The 16,317-nt window shown below is 42.0% G+C and overlaps 1 protein-coding gene across 1 annotated transcript; it reads right to left on the reverse strand.

Annotated features, from left to right (window-relative positions):
- Positions 1 to 5,593: 5,593 nt before the first annotated feature.
- On the reverse strand, positions 5,594 to 12,342 carry LOC146173862 (retinol dehydrogenase 7-like). Its single transcript, XM_084585697.1, has 4 exons — positions 12,142 to 12,342; positions 7,921 to 8,103; positions 6,575 to 6,707; positions 5,594 to 6,100 (listed from the first exon to the last, which is right to left on the reverse strand). The coding sequence occupies exons 1-4, from the start codon at positions 12,323 to 12,325 to the stop codon at positions 5,764 to 5,766; spliced, it is 837 nt and encodes a 278-aa protein (XP_084441823.1). The 5' UTR covers positions 12,326 to 12,342; the 3' UTR covers positions 5,594 to 5,763.
- Positions 12,343 to 16,317: the final 3,975 nt, after the last annotated feature.

Below are 16,317 nucleotides of genomic sequence, written 5' to 3' on the forward strand. Positions count from 1 at the left end.
CAGTCAAGCGGACAGCACACGAATGCCAGGCTGCGCTTTGCCCTGCCTCCGGGCTGTGATGTCAACAGCAGGGGAAATCCAAGCTGCCTCGGTGCAGTGGTAAGGACGCTGGACGACTGTGTCTAACGACAGGGATCGAATCCCAAATGAGGCCGCAGCTTTTCGATGGTGGAGAAAACCTAGGCGCCCATGTGCTATGCGATGTCAGTGCCCTTTAAAGAACCACAGGTGGTCGGAATTTCTGGAGCCCTCCACTACGGCGTCTTCTGTAGCCTGAGTTGTTTTGGGATGTTAAACTTTAGAAACTATTACAAATTAGTTTTGTGCAGGGAAAGGAATGTGCAATCAGCTGCATCTCAGAGAATAAAATGGGTCCACTTATCACTGCAATGCACAAAAAAGAATAGCTTGCCTGCAATATGACCGTACAGTGCTTTAAACGAATGATGTCCTGATGGGCATATGATGTACACGCCGCTAAAATGATGTTTCCACTATCTGCAAGAGACAGTTTTAGATGCAGTTTACGCGGAGTGACAACGTCTTCGTTGGCGCGAAACGTTCGTGTCTAGTACTGATGTAAGCGAGAAAAAGAGCACATAGAAAAAAATTCAAAAAAAAAAAAACTAAACAAATTTTCGATGTTTTCTATAAGCATGAAAAATAAAAAACGAAAATTGTAAGCACTAGTTGCTTTCCATTACGACTGGGTCTTGACCGAGAGTTATGGTTTCACTGCGGGATCTTGGTATAGTACAGATCTGGTTGAAAGCTGCTAGGCCACATCCTGCTTTTGGGTAGAGCATAGTCGCAACTTATGGCACCTATGAAGCTACCGATGTTGTTAAGCTTAAGAAAACTCTTCCTTGCCATTAAGAGATTTTGATCTCCGAAAGTGTTCGAATTGTCTCACCGCGAGGCTCGAAACCAGATCTTGAGGCCTGTCAGCGTTTGACCAACTCTATGCCTTCTCTCACAAAACTGGCAACGGATCGCAATCGCCGTTTTAAAATGACGTGCCTTGTTTTTCATGTTTCCATGCATCTGATTGTCCCTAATTTGACTACTGGCCTACACTAAACCTTATTGTGAGTATCCGAATCTTGCAGTATGGGGAAGTAGGCGGTCGCATTTTCGTAAGGCATTTTAACGTGTGCCGGAAGTAATTTCCTCAAACCATCGCTTGAGGCCTCTCACCTGTGTCGTATTGCATATACTTGTCATACTTGTCCATACTTGTCCAAAGTCCATATTGCATACGGAATTTGACAAATCTGGTACAAATCTGGTGCACAATGAACAATACAAGATTCTGGCACAAGAGCGCGTGCTATATTTGACAGCAGTGCGAAGCGTGGAGTCGTCTGGCGGAAATGAAATTGACGCAGATTATTGCAGTATGTTGGTTAGAACACCTTGATACGAGTAATAGCATACATTTACAACCTCGGAACTGGATCAGAGGTTTCGGTGGTAGAGTATTAAAATATTATTATTTCCTTGAGTGTCCGCAAAATAAGATATTGGTATTTTAATACTTTTTGTGGTAATATTTTTCTTTTCCCCGTAATGCTTTGAAAGGCAAAAATATTTTTTTTTGTCAAGCCCTACGTTGTTTCAAGAATCTTTACATTACAGGACTTCCTGCTTTCCCCGTTCTTATCAAAACAGAACTACTGCGACTTCGTCCGTTCTTGAAGAAAATTTGCCCATGACTGCAGCGCATTTCTTTCCACGCCAGATGTTATGTCAGATATTAGAGTGAACCATTAATACACGCTAAAATAATTACGTTGACGTCGTACTAGAGGTTTACAATTTATGAATTGATTCGGTGATTCTTGAGCTTCGCGGAGGGACGCGTTGTAGGGGGGGGAAGTGAAGTGGGGGGTGCTTTGCCCCCCTATTGTCTCCTAATGCCCCAGTGAGCCTACCAAGCTCATAAACGCGCCTTCAGGCATAGAATAACCGTTAACCGTGATATATTGAGTCGGTAAGGCTGTGGTGGCAAAGTGCAGCTATTTTCGCAGCGCACTTCAGTTTAAAACCGCAACCTTTTAGTGATACTTTTATCCTTTATGTCCTAAAATTCATCATCATCATCGTCATCATCATCATCAGCCTGCAGGGCGAAGGCCTCTCCCATATTTCTCCACTTAACCCGGTCCTAAAATTGATACCAATTATATATAGGAGGGGATCATTACCTTGGTTTTTATTTACATTCAATGCGCATAAGCAGGTGTAAACGAGCATCTGATGTGTGTACTGCACCACCGAGTAAATCAAACCGACTCAGCCCGAAACGCAGGTACAGGTGAGAAAATTTAGATGACACCGTAATAGTGGTAGCGATGATGGGCATTGAAGGCAAACTACTGAACCGGCGATGAACAAGGACTAGAGGACCTGTTGGGGCTGATTACTGAATTGCACTGGGTGGGAGAAAGTTGTCGGAGAAAAGCGAAATGTAGCCTTTGTTTCGGATACAAGAGAATAAAAAAAAAGAGAGGCGTGAATTCCCATAGCGCAATCTGACCATAACGGACCAAATTATGTAAAATATTATTGTTCTTTAATTATTCCTCCATCACATTCCAATACTCTGGAGTGTTATTCGACTCAGATATGTTTTAGAATAACCATTTCGCTTCATGGTTCCGCGCTCCGGAAAGTCGTAAGTCTGCTCCTAAGGCCCTTTGCCTTATTTATATTCGTAAGCGAACTATGTATGTCTTAGCCTGACTTGTGATTACACATTAGGTATTGCTTGGACCTCTACTAAGCCCTATGGAAGGCCAACAGTATATTAAAATATGCCCTTAAATCTGTAGTTCAAAAACATTATGCAGCAAACTAAACTTCGTCCCGACATACATAAGAAAGAAGCGAACAGCAACCGACACAGAAGAAATCATAGCAGATTTTTTATTAATGTGAAGTAATACTTAAACTTGCAGATGATTGATTAGAAAGTAGAAGAAAAATTGTAGAGGTGGAACAACGTTTTAACTAAATTTCACAAGCGTTAGTAGTTGGTAGTAGCCGCAGTCACTTCTGCCTCTTCGATCTTGGCTCGCTACAGCGCTTGGTAAGCTTCTCCGAACAATGCTAGTCTGGCTTTCTGGCTCTCATTGTTCAGTGGTCTCGGCAGCCTGTCTGACACGGCTGCGGTCTCTGTCTTTAGCAAGATGGTATATATACACGGAGTATTAATATTGGCTAAATGAAAGAGGGGCGCAAATTGAACTTTATGAAGACGACCATGTTCAGTGTGCAGCGCTAGAGTGTTTTGTTTTTGTAGTTGGAACTTGTTGAGGATGACGATGTTTACTGCGCAGCGTGAAAACAGTCATAGTCAAATGCTTCATAGTCAAATGCTTATTGAAGTTTAAACAATGATATAAATCTAGATTTGTCTGTGTATACTTGCTGCAACTCATGTACTGCCTCAAGTAACTGCGTAACCGTAGATACTCCCCATGCGGAAACCGTGCTGCGGTGTATCAGTTAGGTTGTGCTCTTAATGAAGAGTAGAAATGGGCTTAAATATGATGTGTTCCATTACTTTCCCGCTGGTACACAATGAAAATTGGTCTGTAAGATGTAAGAAGAGATTTGGTTTTCGCTTTTGGTATCGGTGGGATTTTTTTCTCACTTCTGATCACTTGGAAGCGATTCTCCTGACAAAGGTTTTCGTAATATCTAGATATATGGGGTTTCCTTCTGATATTTTAGTATTGATGTTCAGGAAGAGGGGCAAAACGTCTTCAGATATAGATGTTACGAATTGAGGAATGGGCATCATGAAATGCGAAATGCGTTTTTTTTGGTATTTGTCATCGGTAAATACCGAGCAGAAAAAATTGCCGGTCTAATCTGTGCTACGCATAGATTATTAAACTGCTGGGATGCATGCTTGCCGTTTCATGTTCTGCTGGCATAAACCGAACACAGGATTGTGAGGAAGCCTAGTTTTAATCACGCGTGCCACGGATAGCGAGTAGCGGCATATGATAGCAAAGTTCTGGTTACATCGCCGTGTCATTCATAAATACAAAATGCACTTCTGGTAGTGGCTTGAAGTGTGTTATCAATAATAACTATAGCTCATATGCGACATAGGTGAGATATGTAAACGGTAAAAATGGTCGTTCAAGCAAAATAACCTGATTAGTGGTGTATACAGCTCCTTTTTGGACCAGTGGCGCCATATCATGCCATTTACGAGATTCAACCAAAATGGCGATTGTGATGGTGATGCCAAGGGGCGCCACCGGTCTTAGGTGGACGCAAATAAAATAACTGCGGAAATCCTTGATACAGAGCTAGAAACTTTCCCAAAGTAACAATCCTGTACCTTCAATGGCGCTATTGCAGGACGTATATTAAAAAGACTATTCACTGTTTGTCTTTCTTCGCCTGACGTGATTTTGAAATAACGCTTACAGCAAAAACTCCCGAGAATTTTTGAAAATCCATTGATAGCAGCCGTGCCACATCGGGATGTCCACCTGCTGTAGTGGACGTAACCCTGATGGACGATAGGAGCTGATAATGTAGGCGTTCAACGCGTTTCGGCCTTATTAAATTTCTCTTTACAAAAACAGTTTGAAAAAGTTCGAAATCTCTGATTTAGCAGTAACGGTTGCATTTTGTTCTGAGGAACTTCCAAACGACATGTGTGCTAATGTTTTAAGGCGAAAAAAGGACCACTCAAAATACTTCAGAATGTTCAAAAGCACTAAGGAGATTTGGTCGGACGGAACAATCAGTCTTAATAATAAAAGACAATAATATCAGTAAATATAGCATAATCCAAAACATTATCTCAAATATTACGGTTTTTCGTTTTCCACAATTGAGCAATTTATATAGAGAAGAATTTCTATAAAGAAGATCCCTGGATGAAGAATTTATGCGTAAAAAAATAAACGCTTATGAAAAGTGAATCATCGTCTTTGGCCTTAACAGCGATTGTCACCTTCTAGCAGAGCTGAGTCACGGTAAGCAGGGTGTTTAGCAATTTGTACGCAATCAGCATATTAAGTACGGTGCAGCAATATTAATAAACTAACTCTGACAAGCTGGCTGACTGCTTAAACGTTGATCAGGCAGCCGCGGAGACAAACATTTAAAGGGGAAATTCCTTGTACTAAAACACTGGCCATAGGAGCTCACGTTTCTTGTTACGTTGGGAAACAGATATTTCTCAAGTAGCCAAAAAGGTGGCACCACTTAGAAGTGTATTTCCAGTAACAGCGGATCTTCTGACAAGGGAACCTATTTTCTGGTATCCAATCGCTTTCTATGTGTGCTGCAAAAATTTAGCGCCCTGATGCGATCAGCTTCTGTTTATGTTTATGTGTTTCTGGTATATGTTTAGTCGCTATTAGCTTATTGGCAGGGCATACTCCACTCGGAAAGTTACCTTGAGGATTTTCGTGCTGTCATATAGATGCCATGGTTGCCTGGCTGCTCTGACTAAAAGCTTCACAGTCAGAGCTCCTTCTTTGCTTTTGTGACACTCTCATAGGACGAAAAAGACAAAAACAATTTTATTTTTAACAAGAAAAAAAAAGTACACCCACGATCTTCTCCGGAGCCTTGCTGAAAGGCGGCTATCCCTTTTTATGCTTTCCTCGGCCTCGAAGCATGCATCATTTAGGTAGGGTATTCCTGGGAAGCAAGCAGAGATGCAAACCTCCTGTTTTGTTTTCCTTGAAATCAAATCAGCTCAGAAATTTCAGCAAAATGCAGGACCTACTTCCTCTTCACAAGCATGGACAGCCTGCGCGCCGCGTGTATTACTTCGTCAGCCATCTCAGCGGGCGCGATGTTGTGCAGCCATCGAACTAGGCCTAGCAAATATCCGCCTGGCTTGTAGCTCGCTCGGGGCAACAATTCTCGTACGGCCATCTTCATCGCATCAACAACCTCTTGCAAGTCGTCCCTCATGAAAGACGTGTGAAGCACCTCGGCGGTGTGCTTGCAGTTGGCGACAGCGCGCTCGTTGACCCACTTCCGCACTCTCTTGGGAAGCAGATCCAGGTCTCTGTCAAATTCTTCATCCATCCGAGGGTGGTCAGCTATAGCAGTTCTGTGAAGGGTGTGAACGAAGAAAAAGATTTGTCTTGCGACAAAACCTTCATGACAGTAACTTCGTGTGCTCTCAGGAGCTATGACCTCAAGTGCCCCGTTGAGATCACGGTTAATAAAGGACCCATTGATGCCCACATTTGCAGTGATGGGCGCGCAAAGTGGAAGGCAACTCCTCGCAGCGAGTAATTTAAACTAAGCGCACTGAGAACCAGTGGCTCGTAATTGTCAGTGTGCGTTAAGCTGCGTCAATTTGCAGTTTACTTAATAACGGAGCAGGGAGTTCTGCTTCGATGCTCTTATTCAAAACGGAAAATTACGAAATAGAGTGCTGTTTGTTGGCATGCAGTAAGTTTCCGAGAAGCGCTTTGATGGATGACGGACCTTCGTCTACCCTTTTGCTTTCCTTTTAAAATGACATTGACGCCGCAAAAAACGTTTCTCGCTCGAGCCCTGCAGAGGAACAGATACAAACCTGTATGCCCCTGGTTCGATTGTGCACACGTGAAGGCCTTTGTTGAAGTATTGTCGCCGCAGGCCATCCGCCAGTGACGTCACAGCGCACTTGGACATGCAGTAGGCGACGAATTCGGGCATGGTCATGCGCCCTGCGAGCAGAGGTGATGATATTGAATTTTAATGTGACTTCTTACAGTCAGGATGTTATTACACTTGCTGTAGTTGAGAGAGTTGGTGATGGCTCACGATTGGAGAACGCTACGTGCTAAAAATATCAAAGAATATTTCCTGTTCTGTTTGTTCTGTCTTGGGCTTTTAGAACACTATTTTCAGCCATGAGAACACTTAGAAAACAAACGGAACGAAACTTAAGTATGTGACCGCCCAATCTCGAAAAAGAAGAAAATAGTTGTAATTTTAAGAGCTGCGATGGTCAAGAATTGCAAGAACAACGTATGAATGCCACGTCGCAGTCAAAGTATGCGGAATGGACTTATAATGATGCGTTTTTTTTTGAGACCTAAAGAAATTCAAAGCGTCAAGTTTCTGCAAATAAGGGAAGGTGTACGCCAGTGCAATTTAGCCTATGACAAGGAAAAAAACTGAAACGATAGCAAAGCTGGGTTACTACCTTGAAGGAAAGCCCCCTAGCAAAGCGCACATTTTGTTTCCTTTTGTGCTTGACAGTCAAAAGCTAAGAACTGTAGCAGTGCTACTGCTTACCTGCTCATATTGTTTAGATATTAAATTGAGCTAATCAAGCATATGTTTAGTAACACTATCAAGTCCAGGTATCTAGACAAAAAGACAAACCTTCTAGTTTCCACGGCTGCCACTTATGCCCCATGGCTCGAAACGCTAAATAAACTGCAAAAGGACTGGAATTCCAGCCCATGTGTCTGTTTTCTAAAATCATCGGAAATGATCATATGAGCTTAGAAAGCATTCTATAGGCTAGATCTGGCAGCAACAGTAAAAAATTGTTCCAATGACATTGTTTACAAATTGTCTCTAGCGGCTATAGTTTTACATAAATAAGTTGTTAGAAGTTTTTGCATCAGGTTGTGCAGTGGTATTTACTGGAGAGCAGCACGTCACGCTAGTGGTTGAGTTAAAAAACAAACAAAAAAAACCAGAACATTTGGAATTCCATAATTCTTACGTTATTTCTACCTCGAGATTGCTGATAGGTACGATGGGGTTTTCTTCTTTGAACGTGACATGCTTTATTGAATAAAATAGGTTAGTAGTACCAAGTTTGATAGATTTTTGACGAATGTAACGTATACTAGGCAAGAACACTCACAATTCCAAGCTGAAGCTAGAAATATATATACAATAAAAACGAAGCGTAATACAAACCAAAGAAGCTTGATACCAGGACCAACCTTCCCTGAGATTTTTTCAGCAGGGGCAGAAAATTCACAGTCACCGATAGGGTTCCTAATGTGTTCACATCGAAGACCCGTCTCACTTTCTCCATGGGCTGCCACTCGATGTAGCCGAGGATTGCAACTCCAGCATTTGAGACCACCGCCCAGAGATCTGCAGTTAGCATATGGAGAAAGCAAAGCGAACGTTCTTGAATGTGAGCATTTCACTATGCAGCCGTAGATATTCACATTCACATTCACATTCACTTTATTCGGCATTCCTCCCGGCACAGAAAAACTGCGAGGACAAGCACTAAAACTGCTTTGTAAGCAGCTTGACGAAGGCCCTTGCCTCCTTTGATGGCAGCGTACAGCGGCAAAGAGTATACAGAAGTGAAACGTTGTTAACGAGCATAGTTTAAAAATAGAGAATTGTAAAATGAAATCAATGTTCTTACTAATTATATGACAAATTAAACAAGGTGTATTTACAGATTATAAAATGTATGTATGTTCAAAAGTGCATGATACACTGAAAATCTATGCAACAATTATTAATGCTTGAAAACAGAAAACAGACAATTGGATTTATGTGGAACTTAATTTCTAATTGCATGTTGGAGTGCCCATCCCTAATCTGTCACTTTATACTGTCAAACTTCTAAAATTTGTGCGGATTTTGTTGTTGTTCTTATATTTCTGTCTGTGTTGTTAAGTCTGCTTAATAATACTGGCATATGACGTCCTTGTATATCTAAACTGTTATTCGTACGCGAAAAGGCCGCTAGCTATGTATTTCTGTTTCTCATGTTGTAGGGAACTTCCAAAGGTTGTCTTAGATCGCACAGCGAGAGAAAGGATTTATTTGGTTTTATCAGCGAGTTTTTATACTTAAAGCATAGGTTGAACTCATATAGGTGAAGTACAGGGAGTATATTTTATTTTTAATAAAGCTCATTTGTATGGCCATGAAGCAGTTAGCCCGCAATATGACGGATTGCCTTTTTGCACTAAGAATAGCCGATGTATGTTGGTCTTTGAAGATGCTGCCCAAACAAGGCTACAGTAATTCATGTGTGTTGTAAATAAGGCATTATGTAACATTAGTTTAATTCTAGGTGGAACAATATGACGAAGTCTACAGAAAAGAAAAGAAAGATGTGCTTCGCCAAGTTGCGAAGCACATGTGTTACAGTGCCTCCCAAATTAAATGTTCATTAAATACTATTCCTAATGTTCTCACTTCATGTACTGCATCTATTGTTTCATTGCCAAATTAACGTGCCCCCAGTATCAGCTACGACATTTCTACAAGGTGGCAGTATTGGACGGTGACTTGTGGCTGATCCTTTAACATTCTCTTCAGTTACAGAAGAATAAGTGCATAATCCGTGATAAGTATGATATGCGCTATGTTTTAGTTTTGTCAAAGCGTATGTAGCTGATGAGCCATAATAGGTTTTTGACGTGTGTAACTATATGCGACTGAAGTAAAGATACTTAAAACTAAAGCCTCAAGACCTTAAACCTAATCCCTAAAGAGCTTTTGAAAATATTCCACTAGTTCAAAGGTAACAGTCATATGCATGCGCAACCCGGAGGAAATGAGTCAAGTATGGCTTAGCCAAGCGGCTAATCAAGACATGCATACTTTGTCGGAACGGTAACAGGTACCGCCTTAGTTTTCTTTTACCTGATGCCTGTTTACAAAAATGCGAGTATTTCTGAGAGAACGTCACATTTTCCAGTGAAATTTGCATGCTTTTCTGGTGCCGGCATTTCGAGAAGATCAAAAAAGTCCATCACTGTATTGAATTGCTTCGACATCACTGAAAATGCCTCGGTGTAATAGATCCCAACTTACCAAACCTAATATATTTACTTAAGGCGATTGGCTCAACGGCATTGCACGCAGTTTTATTAGGTACAGAAGCAAAAAATGATATCGGAATCAGACGTGGCGCACGTATGAAACATGCGGCCTGCTTCATGCAAGCATCCATGTGGCAATAATCTTTTCTCGGCTTACTTTGCGTATGAGGTAGCGCATACTACATACATCCTTGCACTTTATGATGAGCTGGTTTCATCTCTGCAGCCATTTGAAATCTTGTTAATTTTTGTTTCCTGTGTTTAATATGCTTTTGCGGTATCTTATGTATTCGCCGGCGCATTTGTTGCTTTTACCTGTACTGGCCTTAATATGGTGAATTTATTAAAAAAGCATGCGGCAGTTTCCAGTTGTGATTTAAGTGTTTTTGGCTCATTTTTTTTTAATATCAGTTGCAATGCAAACGTGTTTAAATCGCTAACTTGATTGTACAGTGTTTCGCCCCTTCGAGCTAGCCTATCCGCGCATATGCGCTGTGCGAAAATGTTTCTTTGAAACACTACAGAGTTATTTTACCTGCAAAGAAATAAATAAAATTACCATAGATGCTGGTAAGACATTTTGTATCCTAGTTAGCAAAAAGCATGCATTATATGCAAATAATGTTTTTTACAGCTTCAGGTCTTTTGTTATTTTCGCCCGGAATTTTACTACTACATGAGAATGGGCCACCGTTTCGGAGAAATAGATTACTGCGTTGAGCGTTTTTCACTGGAAAGTAGTAGTAGGAAGACAAATATTTAATTGAAGTCATTACAAGAATAAAAAGCTTTGTGGTACACATATGAGCTTGGATAAAGAAAGGGGGAGTGAATGGACAGTAAGAAGAAATAGGGTAGTGAGGTAAAAAATAATGATGAAGCCTGTACATTAGCATGGCGGCCGCCTACGCTCGTCACCGTGGTTGCGTCCGCACGTTTTGTCCAAAGCCAGGCGCTTGGGCGCGAAGACTCCATCATCGGAAGGTTTTCATCCCTGTGGGGTGAAGACGTATGCAGCGCGGGCAGAAGCAGGAGGAAATGAGACACGCATGCAGTGCTCGTGTTGCTGTTGGCAACACCCTCTCCCCCCTCCCCTGAAGTCACTTCTCCCCTCCTATTATTCCTGCCGGAACCCTTTCACGGAAGAGCACTAGATTCCACCTTTTTGAGGCGCTATTTTCTGCATTGTGATTTACGGGCTGAGCTTTTCGAACCTGTTTTCACGCCGAAGGTCAACTGCCCCCTCGCCCTCTCGAACATTTGTCAATCTCACTGAGCACTGAGCCCACTTTAGACTGCCTACCTTCTCTTTCGACAAGGCAACGGTCGGTCTTTTGGCCAATCTCAATAATCAAACTCTACAAGATTTTAAGACCTACATTAATGTTTGCTGGGACTCGGGAGTGCTACCTAATGACTGAAAAACATTCATAGTGACGTTCATCGCCAAGCCCGGCAAAAAGATAAACACAGACAATTTAATACAAAGCTTGTAGACAAAGCTTCCATCGGTGATTTGGAAGAGGCTGATTAAGTTCAAGAGTATTTCGTTTTTTTTTTTTCGAAATAGGAGTCAAAAATTCAAGATCCGGGTGAAGAAAGAGCAGCGGATGGAGGTTCTTGATATAAGCGCTGTCAGTTAGGCCTACCAATCTTCATTTTGGTTAGCTCGATGTGTGAATGCTTAAAAAAACAACGCATAGGCACTTGATATTTTTTTGTGCTCAAAAAGAAAAAAAAATATTAAAAAGCTATGCATGGTACGCCCTATTTGTCATTAAAACCATGCATGATTATAAATGTCTACCAAATACGGTTGCCGGCACAAGCTTAGATGGTTTTCAAAAATCGTCTCCCGCTCTAAGTGCAAGTAAAGGACGCGATATCTGATTATTAATATAATTGTCTTCGCCGTCAGTGTTCGCCTACTTGTTGCCTTTCGTACAGTAATATATATTTGCGGCAAAGACAATGTTTTGTGCGTATTCAATCGCCTTCCCTGCGGCGGTCTCATCTACTGGGCTCTCGAGGAATGTGAAAGAAATATCTAGTATGGGTGAGGGGAACACGATAAATAACTAGGAAAGCGTGTTCACTTCTTCTTTTTTTCAGTGGACGTGCGTCCATTGATCTTAGCACCTTTGTTTTGTTTTCTGAGAAAACGAAAACCGCATTCTGAAAACACCGCGCGGCTACAAAGACAACTGCGGACGCCAAGTCGCAAACTGAGCTCATTTCGCTGCGTAGTTTGCCATTTACTGTGCGCGGAGATCATATAGGTTGGACCTGTGCAGCATCCCTGTTTTCTGGTAGCTCAGCAGTTTCTCGGAAGCCTCACCTCGTCCGTTCAGGTTGTCGTCTACGACTTGCCGCGCTTGGCTGACTTCTTCGTCCTTTGTGACGTCCATTTGCAGCACGAGAATGTTATCTGTCGCCTTGAGGGCTCTAGCGCCATCGCTATTTCCATTCAGGCAGCCAGCGAAGACAAAGAAGCCATCTCGTGCCAGCTGCTTGGCCAGCATGTGGCCAAACCCGGTGTCACTTCCTGCGGTAGAGGGTGGAACACTTTTGGTGTCATGTAAATATAAAAATGTAGTACATTTTCGTAACACATTTTCCACCTAGCCTCACGAATAAACCATTAAGCAAAAGCACAGCATGTCGGTTATGTTGCTTATTTAGAAAACCGTACCAGACAGTCTACCAATGACTTGTATTCGGCTTTGGTACAAAGTTCCTGCATCCGTCACACAATCTTGACGAACTACGCTGATTACTGGACTCAGGGGTAGAACTTAGTGATAAAGGCTCCTCGCCCGTATCGTAGCTTAATGGAGACAATGCATTGAAACATAAAACTGCCCATAAGCAAAGCTGTAAATGCAGCTCTTTCCAGTGCCTTACTTCAATAGAACTTGTCGGTCTAGTTTATGTGTGCCTGATGGAAGGCAAGTACTGCGCAAGTGAGACGCGGACGAATAAAAAGAAAGAAGCACGCAGAGAGCAATCTAACAAGTTTACTTCGTGAATCAATACAAGGCGCGTAGATAGGTGACTTCAGCTACGATTTAGCCGCCAGAAACGCGAGCACGTGCAGTAGTGCAGTTCATAATATCAGTCGTCATGGAAAGAATCGCGAGGTAATGGTATATTCTAACCTGGGACAGCCCACTATATAAAGACAAAACCGAACTCATAGCTAGCAAATCACGCAAATTAACCCAGACAACCATCAAAAACAAAAATGCTAAAAAGCAAAATTGCATTGCCATAAAGTGTGTCCTGTCCCGCAAAAGCAAAGAAAGAGCAAGAGGAAACCTCTTTTTCAAAGAGTTAGTAAAAAACAAAATATAGATACCAGGTTACCAGGTCACAGCAGCACAAAGCCGTTCATAGCTGTGAAGCCCTGTCACAAACAAAACCGATGACAAATAACACCAGTTCACATAATGTAACCACAAATAGACAAAATATAAAAGAAACACGAAGACTACAATATAAAATGCTTTTAAAGCGGGGAATGAAGTCGGACCAAAGGAAAAAATCAGCGCTAAAAGTTAGAACACGCAGAAAGTTCGTCTTTCTGTGTTTTCTGTCTAACATTTAGCGCTGTTTTTTCCTTTGGTTAAACACAATGTCACACCAATTAGCCCAGCAAAAGATACTGTTTAATGAAGTCGGAACCTTCGTGAGGGCAGATACGACCTCACTGATCCTTTTATATAACAAAAACTACGCTTTTAAAGAATGCCTAAAACCAATAGACGAACATTTCTCAAAAGAAGGCCACCGAAACCCCAGATCCTACACACAAGCTTCCGAAAGCGAGACTTCATTATCGGGCAAAGGAATAGTCGCGACGTTTTTCTTAATGCCTGACATTTCGTCCTGCACTTGTGCACATGCCAGCGGTTCCGACGAATAGATTGTAGCTGCGATCGCTTATTTACGTCTCGCATTGAACCATAAAGTAAATTATTCTGCGCTTGTGTCCACTTTGCTTCTTATTTCAGGTCTTGCTAGCGAATTTATTTCCTGGTTTGGAAGTACATTGCTTTCGGATGATGTCTTCGAGAAGCAGTTTAGAAACGTGCACACATAAGCGCCTGAGAATAGAACAACCGAAAGCTTGGAAGCACCGCGATACATTGGAGCTAATGATAAGCTTGTAGTCAAGGCGCTGTTGCCTTCAACCACGACGTGTACAAACGAACAAAATCTCGCTCAAGTCTTTGATGCGCCTTTTTGTTTAAAAAGTTTCAGTTCATAAGCAAGAAAAGTTTAAATATACCTAATGTTTTGGTTCCGTTTGCTCCCGCAGTTTTCTTTTTTTTTGCTGCTAGTCCTGTATACTCAAGTGCTTAGGATTTCATTACTCCGGGGAATAGAATGATGTCATGTTAAGTTAATGTGGTCAGTATGAAGCACTGCCTACCCACCTGGTAGCAGGATGTATTTATTCGCTGTTTTTATAGCCGTAAGTTTATCATTAGCCACAAGCAACACGGTTCATCTCGTTAATATGCTACAGCAAATGTGTGCGAACAATGCGATTGCCGCTAGAACCACGTAAGAGCACATCTCACCTGTTATGAGAACGGCCTTCCCTTTAGAATCGACGAGTCCGTTGAAGAAGGCTCGGCGAGCATGCCACACAAGCCAATATCCACAGCTGAGTGTGAGGAGCATTAGGCCTACATTTTGCGCCGCGTCCAGCAGAAAAGGGTTTCGCGATGCCGCAATCCACAGAAAAACTGCAGCTGGAAGTGTTAGCTGGGCCACCGTCACCATGGTTTGAACATACGAATCCTAATATTAGTCTTGTGGAATTCAGGCGAAAACAGTTTCTTCAGACATTACTGCGGTGCGAGCTCAATGTACGTCCGGCGAGAAACTGCCGTGGAGTCAAACGCATTCTCTGAGCCAAAATGCTGTGCCAGCCATAAGAGGCTAAAAACACGAGGCCAAACTCGTTCCTGGAGTACTTTTTACTGGCTCAGGCGCAAAACAAAGTATGGGCACGAGGACGTGCGATTGTTCTCTCCCGGAGAAAATGAGAATGGGTAAGACAATGAAGGAAAATACACTCTTGGTTTGGATCTAGGAACTCAACCACTGAAAGGGGACAGAGAAAGTGCAAATGTATGCGGGTTAATTTGCAAACCGCTGGATACCATCTCGACTTTCTGTGATTCTCGCAGTTGCATCGGAGGCCACTGCTATAAACATCACGAAACTTTTCACTTGTCACGATGGCTGAAAGACAATGGTACGCGGTGCAGAGCACTTAACGAGAACGCAGTTTTGTCATACTCGTGGGAACTGTTGTCCCTTCTTAGAAAAACACAGGCAACTACTACAACAACACAACACGCAAGAGAGCGCCATAGACTATCATTTTCATTCTGTGCGCAAGCTCCTCTCGATAAAGGCAAAACACAAAGCACCCGTCTACTGCACGTTGTTAACTTAAAGAACCTCGGGTGTTAAATTGTCTGCAGTTGACTGCACATCCCTTACAGTGTTAGTGAATTTGTGAACCAAACCAAACTATACACTGTTATCCTGTATGTTAGATGGCAGTACTATGTGTACTATTTAAAAGTGTGTTCTTTTTATTTCCAAGAACTAATGCTGTCGCCAGGGCAGCAGTCATAGCCAAGGCTGCAACTGCTCTTTACGGCTTGATTGGATTGATGGTGCAGGTTTTAGAGGGAGAGAGAGGTATGAGGGGGGGGGATAGAAACATATTTTCACTAATGTTTCTTGTGTTCTCAAGCAAATAATTAACTATTTATTTCTACACAAAACACGGTACTTAGAAGTAAAAAAAGAACGTTTATGTTCATTACAAATAACGAAAGGGATGCGTAGGCTTTACCAAATAATTCATCAGTGCAACTTTGGAAACTATACCTTTAAAACTCCATGACTCCACAATACTTCAACACTGTCAGTATGTAATACACACTCCAAACAAGTTTATGTACGTAAAATAGAATCAATCAGCGCTAAAAATTCCTTTCCGCACACAGTCTACATTCAAGGCAGTAAGCTGGGCTAGTTGGTGTGTCATCATTATTTAAAAAGACTAACGCATGTAATAAGGACACAGACGCTCGTCCTGTCTTTTTCTATGTGTGTGTCCTTGTTACATGCGCTAGTGTTTTTAATTAACAGCCTACATGAGGGCAATTTTTCTAATAACTTAATTCCAACCGATATAAGCTTACGCCAACCATACCTTACCCCCATACTAATGACAGCCTTCAAGGACACGTTCTTTTATAGGTGATTGGCAATATTTTTAGGAAGACGTTGAAGACCCTGGTCTTCAATATCACCATAATATAAATATCTTCAAAACGCCATAACAAAGTCTGTTATGGTGTTGTTAACGTTTTCCGCATCGTGTTGGCATTATGAGCAAAAACGTATGTACAAGCACAGTTAGAGCAAGTACTACTTTCCTGGTCACATGATCCTCCTATGATTTGCGTGGTGTTACATCACG

Source organism: Amblyomma maculatum, chromosome 11, assembly GCF_055883805.1.
Source record: "Amblyomma maculatum isolate TAMU_Amacu chromosome 11, ASM5588380v1, whole genome shotgun sequence".
NCBI classification, from domain to species: Eukaryota; Metazoa; Arthropoda; class Arachnida; order Ixodida; family Ixodidae; genus Amblyomma; species Amblyomma maculatum.